This window comes from Lates calcarifer, linkage group LG1 (genome assembly GCF_001640805.2).
Source record: "Lates calcarifer isolate ASB-BC8 linkage group LG1, TLL_Latcal_v3, whole genome shotgun sequence".
In the NCBI taxonomy this organism is placed as follows: Eukaryota; Metazoa; Chordata; class Actinopteri; family Centropomidae; genus Lates; species Lates calcarifer.
In genome coordinates, this window is record NC_066833.1 from 10,400,713 (window position 1) to 10,414,992 (window position 14,280).

Here is a 14,280-nt window from a genome sequence, read left to right on the forward strand (position 1 = left end):
GGTTGTATAAAACTGACTTCCTCTATCATTGCCTAAGCACTTCATTTAACATGCAGCTCAATTATAGTTAACATGATTAGTCAATGAAACTTGTGGGTGATTCCCCGCACCCCCTTTTCTCTGGACGTTTGACATTTTGAAATTAATGACCGACTTTATCTGTAAAAAGAAAGAGAGAGATTTAGCGAGCTTTACAGGGGAAAGTGTTGGAAGTGACCGTAACCTTATGGTGGTCACTGAGTCATTGGAACAGCTACGGGGTTGTATTCATTGTTCAAAGTGCACTTGATGGTAGCTGCTGATGGAAAATAAAAGCATTTTACATCCATTAACATCAGCACATCAAAGGACTGGATTTGTCATCCCATTTAAAGCATCGCTTTTTCTAACCACTGACCTTCTACCATCCATGTGAGCATGTCAGATGTCACGATGTCAGAACATTCATATATATTTTCAGCTGCTCATTTTAAAGCTGGTTTCACAGGATCGAGTTGAAGCAGCATCATTTATGAATACAAGCTGTCGTAGGTTTGTCACATTTGAGACAGAGATTGTGAAACAAAACAAGTTTAAAGTGACTTTATGAATTATTTATTTAAAATGACTTTGTGGATGTTCTGCCGATGGTTTCGCAGGATTTTAAATTCAGTAAATGAGTGTATCCAACATATTTGCTAGGCCTCAGTGTATTATGGTGAGAAACTGTGAATAGAAAAAGAAACTTGTCCAGACCAGATGTTAAAAATCGTGCTTTACCTGTTCTACTCTCAACTTCTATGTTTATAAACCAGTTCTCAAGCTAAGAGGTTAAAGTGTGTGTCTGAATCAGGAAGGATGAATGGTGTTACAGCGTTTGTGTGCAGATACAGTAATTAATAAATTGAATAAAACACCTGCTGACTAAATCATAAAATCTGTTCTGCATCTACTCTCCCCCTGCAGTTAAATCTGACATCCAACTGGTGTTTGGCCCATAGAGCAAAAAAAGTTAATCAGCCTCAGTCTTTTCACACAATTCTGCAACTCATACTATTAATTTGTAAATCATAGGTTCATGATGAATTAGCCACAAAAACACTAACCAGAAGAGCAATGAACAGGACTTTACCACTGTCAGGGCACAATCCTGACAGATCTAACATGGGAGCAACCTGCCAAACACAGCTCTAACATAATCTATACTTAATGCTAGCAGTGTCAGCAATAATATTACATTTAAGAGGACTTTCAGAAATAGAGCGGATGAGCTGTGCAGAGGAAATGATGCTAACTGAGCATCATTTGTGTCCCCTGACAATAATCATTATTTTCACTCTTGGAGTCACATGCCATTCAGACTACAGTGGATTTCACCGACCTAAATGGACACTGCAGCAGGGACACAATCAATCATTTAATGTAAATCCAAACCCATTTCAACTCTGCTGTGTGCAAAAGGACAAACACACGAAACAGACGCAGGCGAGACAAAAATCTAATGTGACGGCCTTTCTTTTCCTGTTTGTGTTAATGTGACTCCAAAGAAAACAAAAATTATTTCTGTTTGTGGAGAAAAAGCTTTCATCTACAAACTTTGTCCTAATCTTTTAAAACTCCCTCGTTTCTTTATTTGTGGATAAATACTGTATTATTTTAGAACGACGTAAAAAATTGTTCAAATCCGTGTAGTTCAGATAATGACATTTATTCTGTTTGAGTAATGAAATCTCCAGGCAATTTCTTTTCTTCCAAAAATGCAAATGTAGCACTTTGTAGAGACTTGCCATTTCTCCTTCACAGCAAACACAACCAGAAAATATTAATGACCACAGGTGCAGAAAAAGAGTATGCACTGCACAGTGTATATTACTGCATTGTACTGTAAACTGACATGTAGACTGACTGCAACCAGGAACCGAACACTTGAGATTCCAGCATCAGCTGTATTTTTGCCCCGGTAATTCAAGGACTGTTTAGAGCAGATGGTTTAGTCATACTGCGCCGTGTCTTAGGAGTTACATGTGAGACATGTAAGAAATATGAAACTGCGAGAAAGGAGTATTTTTACCGCTTACCCCATCCGATGAGTGTGAAGCCCCAGAGGTATTTAGAGTCTGATCTGAAGGCCATGAAGATGAGAGTGTGAAGGTAGAGGCCTTCCACCAGGATCCAGTAGTAGTTGGTGGTCAGGAAATAGATGAAGAGCAGCACTGTCACCTTGCAGCCAATCTGCAAACAAAACATCAACACCTTTATCACTGTTTTACTTTATTCACCTGCTATTACGACTCATCACTGCTGATCCCTGTACTTCACACAACCTACTCTAACACCACAGGAGGCCCCATGAGCCTAGATGGTCTGATTAGGTTTTGTAGCACCTTGCTGTATTCATTTACACAACAATGAGCAAAAGTACACTGCAGTGGGTGCAACAGAATGTACTGTAAATCTATTTATTTTAACAGCTGATGATGGGGGGACTGAATTAGCTTTTAAACTAAATAAGATGAAAATCCCTGTGTTGCTGGCGTGTTGACAAAAATAAACTGTTGCCTGTAGAGTTTTAAGGATGAAAGACTTTTGCCACAGAGCAGTCACAGTCCTTAAGCAACCCCGCAGACACTAAGCCAATAGATACCTCATTACACACCGCCAGCATTTTTCTGTCTTTATCTGTCAGCGTAATGGTATAGGCGAATTCCTTTCATCATCTGGATCAAATTAGAGAAAACACTCCTTACCAAGATTAAAAAACGATAATCTTTTTTATTATCTTCAGGCTGTAAACACATGCTACTCTGAAGGAAAGTCTAACTAATTTTGTAGACAGGACAGCTAGGACAAGACAAAAAACACTGATTAAATTTAACAGTGCTGGCAACAACATCAGAAATAAGGAGGATGCCTGCAGCAAATCAAAAACTGTTGAGGTTTTTAATCAAAATGGTTCAAAGCCCAAACAGACGTCTACTGTTAACTCCTGCATCTGTCGTCTAATTCACGTTAGATTCTCTAAAACCAGGCATCTGGATACACACTGGATACTCGTGCACACTGGTGAACGTCAGTATGAAAACGCAGGCGGGTGAGTCAACAGGTTTAAGGCTAAACCCCCGGATCCAGCCGCAGGATATCTGTTTATCACAGTAAACTGAAGGCCAGCCTCATGTTTGGCCTCCGAAGTTTTTTCATAATGATGATCACTGAAGTTAAATAGTTCTTTTCAGTGGAGATCTAATCTAATCTACTTGGATTCTCTTTCTGAAACACTTCGCCTAAATCAATGTGTCATATTATGAACACAATTAATGTCAGGCCCCATAAAGTTTCACCCCACAGGAGGATAGTTTTTAAAAAGAGCTATCAACAAACAAGGGGCATCAGTCACTAAATACATAAACACATGTTCACTGTTAGAGTCCAAGTCACTGGGTTAATTAAAAAAAAAAAAGACCAGGCCTTTTAGTCTCGTTATATGAACAGATTTGGCATTCACCATTAGAAAGATAAATGGACCAAAAAAGTTTTGTAAAAGATAATTTCATGGGCTAATTTCATAAACCCATTTTACTGACGATGTCTACCTGTCAGTGTGATTTACGACATTTGTCTTGCTTCATATTAGCCTTACTCTTCAGACAAATTACTGAAGAAAAATAACTCTTACATAAATAATACAGTCACAGCACCTGTAGCACCTAACTTAAAAAGTCACGGCATGTCTTGAGGTGCTGAGAGGATAAACCAACCAACAACCAAGGCCAACAGATGTGCCATTACTTCTATGCACTTAGCAACCAAATTCAAGAATTCAGACAGGACTGTGATTTGTTTGAACGGCACTCTGACAGATCTGATCACCAGGTTTGAGGATTTACAGCCACAGTTATTCTAACATGTTCATGTGTCTGTAGACAGAAAGCACTGACAGTACTGACTCTACTCTTAATCCAGGCCTAATAGCTGAGGGTATAGTTGTTGGCACTGGCCTGGTACTTACATACTGAGACTTGTCCAGAGACGCTGCGCTAACTGTTTTTAAGTTGTCCAGCAGGGCGGAGTCAAAGTCCTGCAGTCCAGCTCTGGAATAGACGACTTTGTCCTTCACAAAGATGCTGACTGCCCGCAACATGAAGGAAACAAACAGGTGCATGTGGATGTAGTTTCTGGTGCAGTGAAGACGCCTGCCAAGAAAACAAATGGGAGTGATTGCTACAAATTAATAATTAGTGACACATATCTTGTGAGGGAATAAAAGCATCTTTGCTGGAGAGAAAAAATCCTCTAGTGTGGGTCATCTCCTTCCTCCCCATGTTCTCTCTCTACTGTCAGCTACAGAGGGTAATGAAAGAAAATCGATGTAGGTGGCATTTTCTCAGAAAGCCAACCAATTTTGTACAACAACACAGTGTACTGTAGGTCCATCTCTGGCACAGGAGGGAGAGGAATCCTCAGGGACCCAGTCTGTTTCTGTCAGAGAGGAGGAACTGTCGATTCAGCACAGGCCTGTCCTGCAAATCATCAGGTTATCAAGTACCATGGTGGGTTTGAGGGAGCCGCATCGACACATTGTCGTTCTTGCAGAATTTTATAAGAGAAGTCAGAACAGAGCAGCACTTCTACATTCGTCTCCCTCCTTCTGAGATCTGAAATGCAGTTTGTTGCTCTCTGTGACTGCAGGAGGAAACTGTAATCATGGTTGACGACTGCACTTTGGCTTAAGTGCGCCACTGGACCACCTACATTACCATGAATTTACATCCTAAACAGTACTCATGTTATTGTTGTTGTTGCCACTTATAGTTACTGTGGAAAAAAATTCCCATTCAGTGGCTGGTGATGAGGATGACGACAGTGTTTTTGCAGGTAATGTACTGAGCAGTAAAGCTTGGTTAACATGTCTGAATCTATAGTTATATGCTTGTTTCATCTGTAATTGGCTCTCATGACTCAGATAATTATTGTTGTAAATATTTCTCTGAACAGTTTCAAAGTTGGTAGCTTTATAAATGAGTGGGTAATGCTTATTGTTTACTGTATGCCAAAAGAGAGACAGCAGTGGTAGAGCAGTCAGAGCTGTGGGAGGATGAGGAAGAACCCCGATAAAAGATTTCTAAGTTTGTCATCTTGACGACTCTTTGAAATTTCAGCCAGAACTGATCCAGGAAATGTGCTCTGCTTGCTGTTTTCTTATTTAACCGTGCAGCTTTGATCAGCTCAGGGACTTCACTGTCTGAAAATTTAGATGTTGGGTGCCTTAACTTTCTCCCTCCGTCTCTAATCAAATCCTGCCACCCTATCTTATTGTGAAAATGACAGTGTTCAAACCACAGGACAATTTCTTTTTTACACGGCGTAACCATCGAGGGAGTGCTCGTTAACGGGGGACACAGTGTTCACCATCACAGATTACCTTTATGTACTTAAAGGGTGAGACATTTATCACACTTTTCTAGTCTTATCGACCACTCAGAGCTTTGCACTGTGCCTCATTCACACATTCACACATACTGATTGCAAAGCCATCAGGGGCAATTTGGGGTTCAGCGTCGTCCCCAAGAACACTTTGACACGTGGACTGGAGGGGCCAGGAACCACTGGCCTTCCAATTAGTGGACGGCCCGCCTTACATCCTGAGCCACAGACACTCCTACACAGAAATACGTTTTTCCTGTGATCTCAAATAAGTCATTAGTCTTTTCATAGCTGGACACTAGGTCACTGTACACTCACCAGCCTTGCTCTGTAACCATGGTGAGACAAGGGAGTTGCTTTCAAGGATTCGTTTAAAATGGGTACATGGAGACTATTCATAATTCATTTACATCAGTTGTGTTTACACAGGAAACTTTTCAGCTTTGCTGTAAATCATGTTTTTTTTCCAGATTTTTTTTCTTTAAATCCTCCTCTGGATCTGTCTCTCATCTTTCTCTCCCAGGCTCTAAACATTAACGCAGGGCCACTACAGCTGAGTGGGTTCATACATTACATACAGTTTCAAGTGGGCATGGCTTTACAAAGGGTTTTTGAAGTACACCTAATCTGGAGAACCTTGCCAATGGAAGTACAGAATTAATGGCAGTTTAAAATGTTATTAAGAGCAGGAGGAGGCCTCCTGTTTCACTTGGATCTGAGGATTGTACATCAGGTTTACTCTTCCTCCACAGAATGGGTGTAAATTGATAAATCATTATTACCTTTTAACTCAGTTATGCACAGAAAAAGAGGATGAGTCACAGGATTAATGGAGATATGGAAACACTGAGTCCTGTGTGAGCCTGTGTAAATGTTAATCTAATATTGCATGATCATGTGACCTGCTCTGCACTGTCTAAAAGACACTCTGGGTTACGCTAACGATTCATTGGGTTTAATTAATGCAGACCTGTTCAGGACATGTTTAGAAATGTAGTATACAAACAGGATGATGGTGCAGGTGTTATAATGAAAATTACAATGCCCAGGGGTTGGAGACTTTTCCAAACCCACTGGATAACCTGTGAAGTGCATGGTTGTCGGGTTTTAAACACTGCTGTTGTTTTTGAAGTTTCCTCAACCGACACTGTTCAGGATACAGGCAAGATGTGACAAGACAGAAGACAACCACCTCCTGGTATTAGTCCAGGGATGTGTGTGTGTGTTTCTGTCTTCATAGGCTCACTTTGTGTTTTTGCACTGTGGTTTGCTACAAAGACAGCACATCACCCAAGTATGAAAATCTCCTCTCTCACCTGAAGTATCCAATGATGAGGATGGCCACTAGCAGAGAGCTGAAGGAAACCGCGTAGCCAATTGTATACATGATGTACAGCCGCTCAAAGAAGTCTTGCTGTGAGCACAGAGAGAAATATTTGAGGTGAAACAGACTCAGAAAATATACGTGATATACACATCACTCACAGGTGCTTGGCAAAACAACATGGTGCAGTGAAAACAAGGAAGCCATCAGTAGTGATGTTTTAGGGGTCTAATTATTTTGTTTTTGCATTTTGACAGGAGAAGGTGAAGGCACAGCAGGTGCACTGAATATTAAGGATCAAACGGATGCTAATGCTGCTCTGTAGCCCGTGCACAAAAGTGGATCAATCACCCATTCCCAGATCTATTACTCAGTGTGAGTTTTTAGATTTATGAAGTCTTAGCATGTATACGGCAGCCTTCTGACAGATAAATACCTACAAACTGGAAATATGAATCAGGAGTTTTAACAAAGAAGAACTCTAATGGTCAGACTGACAGAAGATTCAGCTGATACCGTAAACAAAAGATGGCTATAGCTCTGTCCACAGTGAAATCTTTTCACTTTAAAACACCAGATGATCAGTAGTCTCTTGGACAATATGGCTGTTTATATGAATAATCAAAGAGTGAATTGATGAATTAACTTAAAAGTAGTGAACATTTATACTATATATTTAAAGCAGTCATGGAGATTCATACACTTGTTCATATGTTTGAAAGTTTTCATCTCAAACATTCTTCCGTTCTGCAGAAAGTCTCAAGTCTAGAAACTACCCCCCAGCACAGAGAGCAAGAAAAGCACAGATAAACCAACAGTACACTTCCTGTTCAGCACAGAACAGCAGACAGACAAAGTTAGCATCTAGCCAGAACACACAGTGGCTCACAGATATTTACCTTGTTGGTGGAGAGCAAAGCAAAGATAAAACATGAGAGAGAACTAGACTTACATCTGACTGTGAACCAGAAACAGACTCCATGTACAGTGAATGCTAATGTTGCTCTGTATTTACTGGGTGTTGTGTTGTGTTTAAGGCTTATTGTTGTTAAGGCTCAACCACATACAGATCATCATGGCTACATTACCAGCTAAGCATTAATGACTGTTTACAGACCTTCTTTGTGATCACCTGTTGGCCTCCCACTCCTCAGTTTGTTGTTTTGGAGTCAAGCTCTCACTTAGTAAATTAATGACTGTCAAACGCTGCTATATGATTACTGACCTGCTTTTGAGACCTGTTTATTTCATTTCCTCACCAGATGCCAGCTAAGTGCCAAGTGCCAGAAGACTAAAGGGCATATTTAGGTAGGAGTTCATGTTTCAGGAGATAATTACAGAGTTAAGACATATGGAAAACACACAAAAATGATCAGCTCCTCAGACCTCTGTCTAATGTCACTTTCTTCTGATATGACGCTGTGTAGTTTGACCTTTCTGGGCCTGTAAAAATGAAGAAGTTAAAAGGGAAGAACTGAAAGGGGGCGCTCTTTGAATGAACTGCTAACAACTCACATGCGTGCGGCCTCTGATGAGGGGTCAGAAGTTAACTTTGCTTTGAAGCAAAAGAAAGTCGGAGCGACTGCTTTAAAGAATGACAAGCAGGTCATTTGTTTGACAAACGAGTTGGAACCTCCACAACAAAAACCAACTTTGCATATTGTGTTTGCTGTGTATACTTGTGTATCTTAGTGATGTTTGTTCTGCTTGTATAAAGGTTTCATTTTTTTAATGGCGTCTCTTGTAACTAAAATCAGCTGCTGCTTAGATATTTTTACAGTCATACTTACTCTCTCCTCCTCATCACTGGGCTGAAGGAAGCTCAGACACTCAGAGTAGTTGGTCCATGTTTTGTTCCAATAGTCCACAAACACCCAGGAGCCGTTGACTTCACACTGTCTGTATGCATGTCCTGTAAACAACATATTTAAAAAGGAAACTTGCAGGAGTTCAGAGGACTAATGCTGTGCTGTTATTTTTTGTGTTTTTAGGCACAGAGGTTTCAGGCTCTTGCCTCCTGCCCTTGTGAAATGACTTCAACTTCTAATTTCCACCATCCTGGAGAAAATAAATGCCCTGCACACTCGTGGTAAGCCTGCACAAGTGATTTCTCAGGACTGCGTGGGAATGAACAAGCAGTGCTTGATTGAAACCTCCCTCTCTCCCCTGCTCTGTAGCACCTGTTAGGGTGGGACAAACAGCACCCTTATTATTGGCTTTTTTGGCACAGCAGTCATTTTGACAGTAGGAAGAGCACAGGCGTAAGTGATAAAATAAATGATGATTGAATTCCATTTAGTGGCTTCAGGTTCTTTTCCTACTATAACAAGTCTAGGACTGTTAGTACATGGAGTTTACATGCACGCTAGTATCATGGTTTTGATCTCACTCTCATCTGAGTCTCAGTCCCAAAGTTCTCTACTAACAAAGAACGCTCAGAAACCAGGATAAGATGTTTGTCACAACCAGGACACCAGTGTGCATGTGAACGCTGACCCACTTACTTAATTTCCATCATAGCTCCACCTGCCTTTAAACAGCTTTCCCAGTACATACTAAGTAATGCTGCCTTCATTTATCTTTACATTTAAAGTTCCTTGCAGTTTTCTAGCTCTCAGTGTTGGTGATGGTACATCTGCCACTAAACATAGAAATAATCTGCTAACCTTTGTGATTGAAGTCATAGATGTAAGATGGGCAAGGAACCTTGGTAACCAGCCCAGGGGAGCCACGGGGCCAACAAATAAGACCGTCCCACTCTGGAGGGCAGACCTCATCTGCAGTGAGACGGAGAGGTAAGAAGAAGTAAACACACACACACACACACACACACACACACACACACTGCCTTCTGGTACCAGGTAAGTGGGTTTTTTTCCTAAAAACATGTCTTGTTCTATTTTCATTTGAGCCTGTTCACATTGTATTATAATTATGATGGGAACGAGATGACGCAGCATAAAGATTCATGTAGGTCATGTAGAGAGTGACAGGAATGGTTGTGTAAATAATGAGGAGGAAGAATCCAGACACTGTGCACAATCATAGTGCAAAGTGGGTGTGAACGTCAGATTGCCTTTTTCAGATCACTATAGAAATTGATGATTTTTCAGAAGTCTGAAGACTGCTGTTGTTAAATGTTATTAAACACATTCAGCACTGACAGTTCTCATGCTCGTACACAATTATACGGCACAATATGAGGAAAATGTTGACGTAATTTGACATGAAATGTATTTGTGTAGTTGTTGCACATGCAAGACAAAGAGCAGTGGTGGGACAGCCTCTGTCGTATATTTCCTGATGCTTTAGGATTTATTTTTCTGAACCTGGTGATTGGTTGGTTGTTGTCACACTTTCTATTTTTATTTTTATTATCCATCGTCAGCGCCAGTAAAAGTCATCAGAGTTTAATTCTGACGTGGATAACACTACAGAACTTTAACTGTCTTTAATTCTGTCAATTTTCTACATGTGTAATGAAATGTTATTATTTCTATTTATACTTATCTCTGAAGTGAAGCTGTGCTTCCATGGAAACAATCAAATATCACCACAAAAAGAGGAAAGCAAGGATCCATTTGTGGTTTGATGACTATGTTGTGGAAAGAGTGTTGAGCCAAGAATTTGTTTTAACTATAACCTTTTTATTCCTCCTGTTATTATTCACTCAGCACTGATTTTTAAAGCCTCCCTCAAACTTTAATTCTTCCAGAGGGGATGAGTTTTCTGCTTCGGTGTACAAAGGTGAGCGGCTTGATGCCGTCACTCAGTTGGTACACTCATACTGTTGTCTGATTACAAAAACAGAGTGTTAATCAGATCAACTGAATTGTCAGGTGCATTACAAGTGATTATGAAATTTATCAGCTGAAACGAGGAGGAAAAGGTGGAAGTTCAGTCGTTTCACGGTTGTTTTTATTTGTTTTTGACATTTTCTCTGGTGTCAACCTCCATCTTGAGTGCTAACTTTTGTAGCAAGTTGTTAACAGGATTTTTATTAAATTAAATATTGGAAGTTGTGACTTTCAACACCCCTGCTCCTCCTCTTCACTCGTCAGGTCAAATAAGTCGTGTTAAATTGCCACTGAACATTTTTTCAAGCAGATAAACATGAATCAGTCAGAAAGGCCACATTTGAAAGTAGTAATTGGTCATCATCTGACTTCCACTGTGATCACACTTCTTCTATCATACTGACTGATTGCTTAGCAATCTTAACAAGGCAGGGCAGGCCTGTCAAGCATTGGATTTACACAGTTTGCAGAGGTATACAGTAAAAAATCAATTTCAATTTGTATTTACCCCCAAAACCCTTCAAAACTCTTTCTCCAGTGTTTGTCCTGTAAAAGGTTTCTGAAGTTTCTCTTCAGCTTAGCGTACCATTTGGAATTGAAATACTTCCACGTGACTTTGAAGAAAATTCAAAATACTGGAGTATGCATTTACAAAAATGTGCACGTTGTGTGTGCACGGTTTGTACCTGTGGACGTCGTGTCAGTGTTGGAGAGGTTCTGGTGGCACTGCAGTTTGATCTCATGCAGGATGTACATTTGCTCCTGTGCAGAGAGAGGACCGTCAAACCCCATCTGTGGAGCACAACAAACAAGATCAGATCTGTGTGTGTAAATCACCCACTGCCTGAAATTGGCTTTTCAGTAACATCTGGGATGTCCTGCCATATCCTGACTGCTGTGGGTCAGGCCAGCCTGTTGTATTGAGTTGAGCAAAGTTGAAATTTTTGGTTCATGCTGTTGTCCCCAAATTCTGATGATCTTCACACGATTGGCTGACTGGATAGTTGCATGAATAAGCAGGTGTACACGTGTTCCTAATAAAGTGGTCAGTGTGGAACCTAGTTGCGTTAGAAAGCAATCAATGAATTATTTAAGAGGGTAACTCTAGGGCAGCTAAAACCCATCACACAATTCACTCACACAAGCTTTAAGCTAACACACTTTTTGGCTTTTACTGTAACTTTAAAATCTTTTCACATATTGATCAAAACTTTTTTCACTTGAACTCAGTTTAAGATGTTTGCAGTCTCTTCAGTCAGTGAATAATTGCTTCTCCTGCAAGGTAAATGAAAGGGAGCGCTGCTGCACTTCACACACCACTCATCAAAAAGGCTCTGACACATGGTGGGGTGTCTTTGCCATTTCAACTTTGGTTGTTCACAACATTGTGTCATGTGGGAGTCATCAGTGTCACCGTGCAGTCAGTCAGAGTCACAGGGATCATTTGAGATACCATCTGTGTCCACAACAACTCCATCTGTGAAACCATCTGACAGAGCATTTGAGAGGAGTGAGTGATGGAGGGACATCTACACAGTTTTGCTTTATTCTCAATGAAAATGAGAAAGAACACAGTGTTGTCTGTGCTTTAGAGCCATGATTTAGTACATTTTACTAACTGATTGTCAACCTGTGCCGTCATCCCTCCTTGTTTACCTTTTAAAGTACGTACCTGGAATTGAGCGACTAAAGCCATAGTTCTGAAAAATCTAAAAACTAGATGAGATTGCAGTGAAAAACTGCAGTTCTGAAAGCTTTTAAGAACCTGTTGTGAGGGGGAGCAGTAATTGAGGAAAAGTATATTACATGTTCATTTCAGCATTTCAAAAATTCACTAAAGATCTTCAACATTGTTCCTTCAAAAGAAAAGGACACTTTGTTACCTGGCATCCATTCAATTTTCATTTTTGTTTAGACTCAACTCTGATTTTTTTTTTTTTTTTTCAGTTTTTCCATCTCAGGAGTACAGCTGAAGTTTTCTCACTCAAAAACATGTTTAGGTGTGCTCAGACACAGTGTCAAATGTCTATGTAAAACTTTATTGCAATCCGTCCAATAACTGTTCCAGTCTGGACTGAAAAACAGAGAGATCACAGAACATTTCTCCTCTGCACGGGCTACTTGTAGAATTGATTGATTCTTCCCCTAATCTAAGTTTTGAATGACCTCCTCATATCAAAGATTTTCGTTTGTTTCAGGTCCCAGTAACAATAAGATCCTCTTCTGCCTAACAGCCTTACATTGCTTCACATAAGACTGTCTGGTAAAAGCTGTTATTAAGCCCACATTTGGTGTTCAGAATGACAAGGTTGCATATTATCTGAAAATGCAATCAAAGAACAATTAAAGGCTTTTATTTTGGAGTTTTGGTACTGTGCAATCATCTACTATTCACCTCTTTTACACCAGATTATTTAGTTTTACTTTTTTCTTCTTACTATATTTTCTCAATCTGTGTCATTTATTTTCTTTCATTGCTGGACACAATAGGACTTCCTAACTGTCTTATCAAGATCTGTAAAGATTTTTTTTTTTCTCAGACCCACTCTGAGGTGGGAGTTATCCAGGACATTTTGTTGATGCCTGACGTCAGTTCGAGCCATAATAAGAAACTCACGAGTCTCTTGTGGAGAGGAAAGCTTGTGCCACCCCCAGAGAGCCGTAATGTCAGGTCACTGAACAGATGTAGAGGCGATAACAAACAAAATATTCTTGTATTTAGCATCATATTCAGTGATTGTAAAAGAAGGCATAAGGCTCTGTCTCAAAGTCTTCGACATCTCTACCGTCTGTAGACACGACAGTTATCCAGGATGTCTTTATTTGATATGTGCACTGAAAATTTGACTCAGGAGATCAGAATGGATTCACATTAATCTGTCAGCCTGTTAAGGAGAAAAACATTTTCTCTGCAGTACCAAGTCAAGTTCATAGAACCATGTAAAATGAGATTTCTGACAGACCACTGAGCAGAGCAGTCAGGCAAACTGCATGTGTTTTACAGACTACCTCACCACTGATGTATGTCATTTTACTTTAGTAAATTACTTTGGTGATGTTTTCTAGTTTTATGGTGACTGGCGAGAATGCTTTGACGTTCATGGATTTGAAGCACAACTCGACATGACACACAATCATTTCATCATCTACATCTCAACTACATTTCCTCCAGAACGTATCGAGCATATAAACACCTCCGTTTCTGAGAGACAGGGCTGCATAAGGAGATAAGGAGAGAGGAGGAGGGGAAGAGAAAAGAGAGTCGGGGTAAAGTTTGATGACAGGGATGAAAGGTGAGCTGTTGTTTCTTTACAGTAATCTGTGGTGTGTAGTAACAGACGACAAGGGCAAGCTTTTTTCAGCAGATACATTTTTCTGTCTAAATGACCCAACAGTCAGTGTCGATGTGGACAAGCTGTGTCAGTTTATCAAGGATAAGGAGGTGACCATTGTGTATAATAACCTAATAACATTACACAGAAAGAGTTAGTGTGCAATGAGTTTATAACTTTAAGTAAAAATGCCGTTATCATTTACAGCTGTGTGTTTAGTCAACTCAGCATTTGCTGTGACACCACATTCTGGAAAAAAGTTTCCCAACAACTGACTATCTTTCATGGAAGACATGTTGGACCTGTTGGCTTCTGAGATCCTCCATTTGAAAGCATTTCAACGGATGTTTTTTCACAAAAAAATGTCACTTTGGAAAACTTAAAAGCAGATTTCTCCTCCTTCAATGAGAATTCTACAGTCTATTCA

At 40.1% G+C, this 14,280-nt stretch overlaps 1 protein-coding gene across 1 annotated transcript in view; it reads right to left on the reverse strand.

The window, feature by feature from the left end:
- The window catches only part of pth2ra (parathyroid hormone 2 receptor a), a 32,823-nt gene that overhangs the window by 15,954 nt on the left and 2,589 nt on the right, over window positions 1–14,280 (reverse strand). Inside the window, 6 exon segments of the mRNA XM_018682288.1 lie at window positions 2,058–2,211; window positions 3,986–4,169; window positions 6,717–6,814; window positions 8,515–8,636; window positions 9,391–9,501; window positions 11,208–11,313. Of these exon segments, the coding sequence (XP_018537804.1) occupies window positions 2,058–2,211; window positions 3,986–4,169; window positions 6,717–6,814; window positions 8,515–8,636; window positions 9,391–9,501; window positions 11,208–11,313 (775 nt within the window).